Source organism: Mus caroli, chromosome 12, assembly GCF_900094665.2.
Source record: "Mus caroli chromosome 12, CAROLI_EIJ_v1.1, whole genome shotgun sequence".
NCBI classification, from domain to species: Eukaryota; Metazoa; Chordata; class Mammalia; order Rodentia; family Muridae; genus Mus; species Mus caroli.
The window spans coordinates 65832642-65839022 of record NC_034581.1 but is presented as its reverse complement, the minus strand read 5'-3'; the positions used below and the strand labels follow the sequence as shown (position 1 = coordinate 65839022).

The window sequence follows — 6381 nt, the reverse complement described above, 5'->3', positions numbered from 1 at the left end:
AACCCATCTGGTCCTGGGCTTTTTTTGGTTGGGAGACTATTAATGACTGCTTCTATTTCTTTAGGGGATATGGGACTGTTTAGATCATTAACCTGATCCTGATTTAACTTTGGTACCTGGTATCTGTCTAGAAACTTGTCCATTTCATCCAGGTTCTCCAGTTTTGTTGAGTATAGCCTTCCACAAATATTTCTAAGAAAACCTTACTTTTTCTTTTTATTGGTTATCTTTTAAATATAGCATAATTTCATTTAATCAATAATGAAAGACTTAAAAAGAGTTACTCATGACCTAACTTGTTTAAAATGAAACATCTTAATGGCACCGCAGACATTTTGCCTTTAAAGGCAATCACCTTCACTAGGATTGCAGAGCTGACCATTTCCTAGATATAACAAGTAACCACTCTCTGCTGGACATTTTATATTAAATCAAGTTTTTAATGGACTTTGCACAAAGCAAAATTTACCCATTGAGCTCTAATATTTATCTCTATAGTAGTTAATATGTACAAAGCAATTTATCAAAATGACTGCCTCCTTAATTCTCTAGCACACTGTAAGACTAATTAAAATAAAGACAATGTCATGCAAACTGTAGAGTAACTAATGCTCTGGCGTCATCTCTGCTGTTTTTCATTCTGCATTACCTTCTCTAGTCCTATGCCACTTCCCTAACATTTTTTCTTTAACTGTCTAGCAAATAAATTGAGAATTAGCTTATCTGCTGTTGAGAGAAAAAAAATTAAAACTTCTTTGCTGATGATATGGTAAACACCAAAACCTCTAAAGGATTCGGGTCTCTAATAAAGGAATAGAACTAATAGTATTGGTGATCCTAAAGTAACCATGGGGATTAGTAAGAGTCTTTGGTGCCATGACTGGACACTAACATAAACATGCAAAGCTATTACCTTTTCTCTTCATTATAACAATAAATAAAAATAATAGAAAAATTCTCTTACTATCCAGATCAAACCTATAATATAACAGCAAAATTATTAGACATAGAATCTATGAGAACAATTATAAAATCTTACAGAAGGTAAGATGTGAAATTTTCCACTTGTAAATCCATGTTATTTAGAAAAAGGACACAAACAAGCAGGTGAACTCAAACCAACACCTACAAAAGGAAGTTGGCTACACAGCTGAAAGGACAGCAAACCAGAGGAGAATATTGCAAAGTAGAACTTCAGCAAGGAAATTGAAATGAAAAAAAAAAAAAAATAGAAATGTTAAAAATGAAAAACCCCAATGAATCTAATCAAAAGCACAGCAGAAAGCCTCACTGACAGATTCAATCAAGCATAAGGAAACAAGATCAGGATGGAGGGCAGAGTCAAATATCAACCCAGCAGGACCACTGCTTCTGAGAACTATGGGTTCTGAGCAAGCCACCAAACTTACAGACTCAGAGGATACATGGGGCTATGATTCAACACTAAAGCATAGACAATCTACGCTTTATAGCAAAAAATCCCCCAAATCTGAAGAAATGTAAATCCAAACACAAGAAGCATTTAGAACCCTAAACAGACATGACAAGAAAATCTTTACAACGTATTATATTCAAAATGCCAAAAATACAATGAAAAAAAGTATTAAAATCTGTAAGAGAAAAAGAGCAACTCACTTATAAAGGCAGAAACATCAGAAGAGCATGAGATCTTTGACCAGCAACCCTAATGTCAGGAGAGCAGGGACCGTATTTCTTCTTCCTTTTGAAATCATTTATTTACTTATTCAATATGAGGCAGGAGGAATCCATGCCATGGTACCTGTGTCTTTTATATGGGACAGCTAGAATTTATAACTCCTTTTACAGCTACCACTCATGCAGAGAATTCAGGGTCAGTGAGTGTCTGACTCCCACAGGGCAGCTCACAACCATCCATCACTCCAGTTCCAGGCAATCTGATGCCCTCTTCTGGCCTCTGTGTGCAACAGGGACATGTGTGGTGCACTGATGTACATGTAGCCAAAACATCTATACATATAAAAGAAGACAATTTAAAAAGAGAATTGGTTATGAACCTGGCACGGTAGCATCTGTGTTGATTTCTTCTTAGGATGCAGGCAGCATGCTGGTGTCAATGGCTAGCTTGCCTTGAGTCAAGAATGCATGACTCATGTAGTCATGAAGACAACAGTACCAATGCAACCGTACTGCTGGTAGCTTTGGAATGTATCCTACCATTAATTTGCCTAACTGAGTAGCCGATGTATGCACCTGCCTCCCAGGTGTCTATAAAACTATCGGTACTGGTACTGTTGCTGTGGGCCAAGTGGAGACTGCTGTTATCAAACCTGCTTGGTAGGTAACTGTGCTCTACTCAATGTCACAATTGAAGTATAAAGTCGACTGAAATGCACCTGAGGTTCTTTCTGGTGATTCTGAGAGTCAATGTCAAGTATGTCTGTCTAAGATGCTCCTTGCGGCAATAGCAAAAATGACCCACAGTCGAAGTGCTGGCTTCACTGCTCAGGTGACTCCTGAATCATTCAGGCCAGAGAAAAGCTGGTATTGCGCCTGAACTAGACTATCACATAGCTCACACAGCACGCAAACTTGCTAAGCTGGAAGGAAAGACCCATCACCTTTCTGCTGGGAAGCTGGAAGATAGCCCTACATTATCCTACTTGGTGAAGCTGCCACCATTAATATAGTTCCAGGTAAGCCTTTGCAAAATGACTCAGACTGTTCATCAAGGCCACAGACAAGAAGGCTGCTGAAGGTGGCAAGATCTGCCCAAAGAGCTCGAAAAAACTAAATGAATGTTAGTGTTACACCTGTATGCATGGTCTCGGGACTATTTGTCTTAATTGGCCATTTAAATTTAATACTAGGTTAATAATGACAAGGTGTAATAACATCACCTAATCAAAAAGGGACAATGTTTTATTTTGTGGACCTTTTTAATGTATGAATTATTAGTTTTTAAAATCAGTAAATTTTGATAGAAGAAACATTAACAACAACAACAAAAAAAAAACCCCACAAACCTCACCACAGAATTTTAAGACCCATTAAAACAAAGTTTAATAAGGGAGAGATACAGACTGAGATGGTTAATGCTATCAATTGGATAGGTCCTAGAATCACTTAGCAGACAAGCGTTTGGGCATGCTTGTGCGGATTATCTACGTCAGATTGACTGCGGAAGGACCACATGCCTGGAGATGGAAACGGTTCTGGAGGGAATACAAAGGACAAAGTGGGCTGAGCCTCATCAACCATCTCTCTCGGCAGTAACCTTACACACCTGCTGTCCTGTCCTCCCTTCTGTAAAGTCTGTGCCCTTGAACTATAGCCCCAAATGAATGCTGTGTCCCTCATATTGCTTGTGTCACAGCAGCAGGACACAGAACAACAGGGACTGGCACTGAGAAGTGGGCTGCTGCTGTAATAAACATAACCATGACTTATGGGAAGACTGGGGACAGGCTGTCTGTCAGCGGTGGCTGTAAGCAGAGGTTCCCGGACCATTCTGGGTAGGAGCCCGGAAGCCAAGCTAACAAGAGAAACACAAACAGTGGAGGTTTATGGGGCTCCCGAAAGGATGAGGACTCTGTTAGAAACTGGGTTAATGGCACTCCTGTGATGTTCTGGCAAAGAATTTGGTTTCATCTATGTCCTGAAGACTTGAGTGGGGTTGAATTTAAATGTAAAGGACTAATTTGTTTGGCACAGGAAATTCCAAGACAGGAGCACACTTGGCTGTGGTGCGCAACTGTTCAACTGCTCCACTCTAGGACTATGCGAGGAAGAAAGCAGCTAAGCAGAAAGAAAATGTGTATTTTTTACAAGGAAAATAGCAGGAGCAAGTTAACCTTACAGACAAGGCAGGTTTGAAGGCAGCTGCAACTGCTCAAGTGACTCGCACCATTAAGGAAGTCTGCTGCTGTGTTCTAACACAACAGCAAAGGTGTCCTGAGGGCAAGGCTCCAGCCAGTGAAGGCTCCATTTCATAAAAAATGTCTATTCATTTGAAAGGGGAGCCCCTGACCTGAAACACATTGCCACAGAAGCAGCTCCCTGTTCTCTGAACCTGAAGTGTTTCTCCAGGGTCGGCACACAGAAGCAGAAGCTGATGTAACTGTGGTCTGAGGAGTCAGGCTCCATCTCAAGCTGGCAACAGAACTTAGCATCATCATCACTGGCTTTGCCCGCATGAGAAACAGACTAAGGGGATCATGGAGGGCTGAATACGATGTCAGAAAGCCCCAAGGCAAAGCAATGCAGAGCAGGACCGGAGGTCCTGAGAGGCCACTGGCAGGAAACTACAAAAGAAAGACCTAATTTACAATGGAGAACCCAGGATGTTAGAAATACCAGGACCAAGGAACAGCTGCCAAGGACAACTCCAGACACGGAGTAGAGTTGACATAAGATAAGGATATGTATGCTGTAGTGACAGAGATGGAGGGGTGAAGAAGGGGCTACCCAAGTCCTCTGGGGCCCAGAGACTGCATCACAGGTCCCAGAGCTGGACACGGAGTTGCAGGATTTGATACATTCTCTGCTGAGTTTTAGTCTCGCTTTGGTCTGATTTCCTCTAATTGTCCCAATTATTCCCTTTTGGACTCTTAGACAATGTTGTAATGATTAGAAATGATGGGGCTGGTGAGATGGCTCAGTGGGTAAGAGCACCCGACTGCTCTTCCGAAGGTCCAGAGTTCAAATCCCAGCAACCACATGGTGGCTCACAACCATCCGCAACGAGATCTGGCGCCCTCTTCTGGAATGTCTGAAGACAGCTACAGTGTACTTACATATAATAAATAAATAAAAAAAGAAATGATGGAGATATTTTTGGATTAAATGGATTTTTTATTATAAAATGGACATGAGTCTGTGGGGACGAAGGGTGGAAAGTTATGGCTTTAAGGTAATGGATTGGATGCCAAATTAGTAAGCTTTAGAGTTGTAATGGCTAACACCGTCAGCCTGACAGGATCTTGAATCTCCTAGAAAACGAGCCTCTGGGCACGCTGTGAGGAATTATCCACATTAGGTTAGCGGAGGAGGGAAGATCACCTTAGGCATTCCATGGGCAGGGTCCTAGGCTGAATTAAAAGAAGAAAGCAAGTGGAGCATCATCCAGCTGGCTGTGGATGCAACATCAACAGCAACCTCCCACTCCTCCCTCCACGCTTTCCCTCAGTGATGAACCCATTCTTCACTAGGTCACTTTGGTAAGATATTTATCACAGCAACAAGACCAGTAACTAAGACACAGAGCAATGACTGGAACAGGGGACCCGGAAACCAACCCACACAACTACACCCACCTAATCTTTAACAAAACCCCATCATTAGGAAAAGGAGAGCTGGTCAGATGGCTCAGCGGTTAAGAGCAGCAAACGCTCTTCCAAAGGTTCTGAGTTCACATCCCAGCAACCACATGGTAATGAGATCTGACTCCCTCTTCTAAAGTGTCTGAAGACAGCTACAGTGTACTTACATATAATGAATAAATAAATCTTTAAAAAAGAAAGAAAGAAAGAAAGAAAGAGGACAGCCTCTTTAACAGAGTGTTAGAAAAACTGGGTATCTACATGTAAAAAGGTATGGGTATCCATAGTTCTTGCCCTGCACAAAAATCAAGTGGATGAAACACCTCCAACAGTTATAAGGCCTAAAACTCTCAAACTGCTGGAGGAAACCAGGTCCTTAAGATACAGTCACAGGCATGGGCTTTGTGAAAAGAACTCCTATGGTAACATAGGAAATTATTCTAAGAATAAGCAATGAGATTACAAGAAATCAAGCAGCTCCTACCCAATGGAGAAACTACCAACAGAGGGAGGAGGCAGCTTACAGAAGGAGAAAAATGTGTATCTTTGTGAGCTACATGTCAGACAAGAGATTACTAGCCAAAATATAAAGAACTGCACGAACAAAACACTTAAAAAAAAAAAAAAAAAAAAAAAACAAACCTAATTGGGGCTGAAGAGATGGCTCAGCAGTTAAGAACACTTGCTGCTCTTACAGAGAACCCAAGTTCAACTCCCAGGTCCCAGCCACAGTGGTCTCACCACTGTCTGTAACTCCAATTCCAGGCTATCTGACACCATCACAGATATACATATAGGTAAAACACCAATGCACAGAAAACAAGAAGAAACAAATTATTTTTAAAAATGAATTATCCCAACAATAATGGAGTAATGAACTGAATAAAACTTCTTAGAAAGGACAAGGGCTTGTCTGGGGACACAGGGACCATGCTCACTGTGCAGACAGGAGGCTCTGTGTTCTGATTGTTAGCTGCCATGTAAAATCCAGGTGCATTGCTGTGTCTGAACCCTCAGTGCTGGGAAGACAGAGGCAAGTAGATCCCAAGGACTTACTGGACAGGCAGTCAAATCAATTGGC

General features: G+C 41.5%; 1 protein-coding gene across 4 annotated transcripts in view; it reads right to left on the bottom strand.

Annotated features, from left to right (window-relative positions):
• Kiaa0586 (KIAA0586 ortholog) overlaps nt 1–6381 on the bottom strand; it is a 98432-nt gene that overhangs the window by 30559 nt on the left and 61492 nt on the right. The window contains exon 28 of one of the 4 annotated variants that reach the window (XM_021179052.2): nt 4934–5069. The exons of the other annotated variants lie outside the window; for them this stretch is intronic. Coding sequence (XP_021034711.1) covers nt 5065–5069 — 5 coding nt within the window. The 3' untranslated portion in view covers nt 4934–5064. Of the gene's footprint in view, nt 1–4933; nt 5070–6381 lie in introns of those variants that run through there. 4 annotated transcript variants of the gene reach the window in all.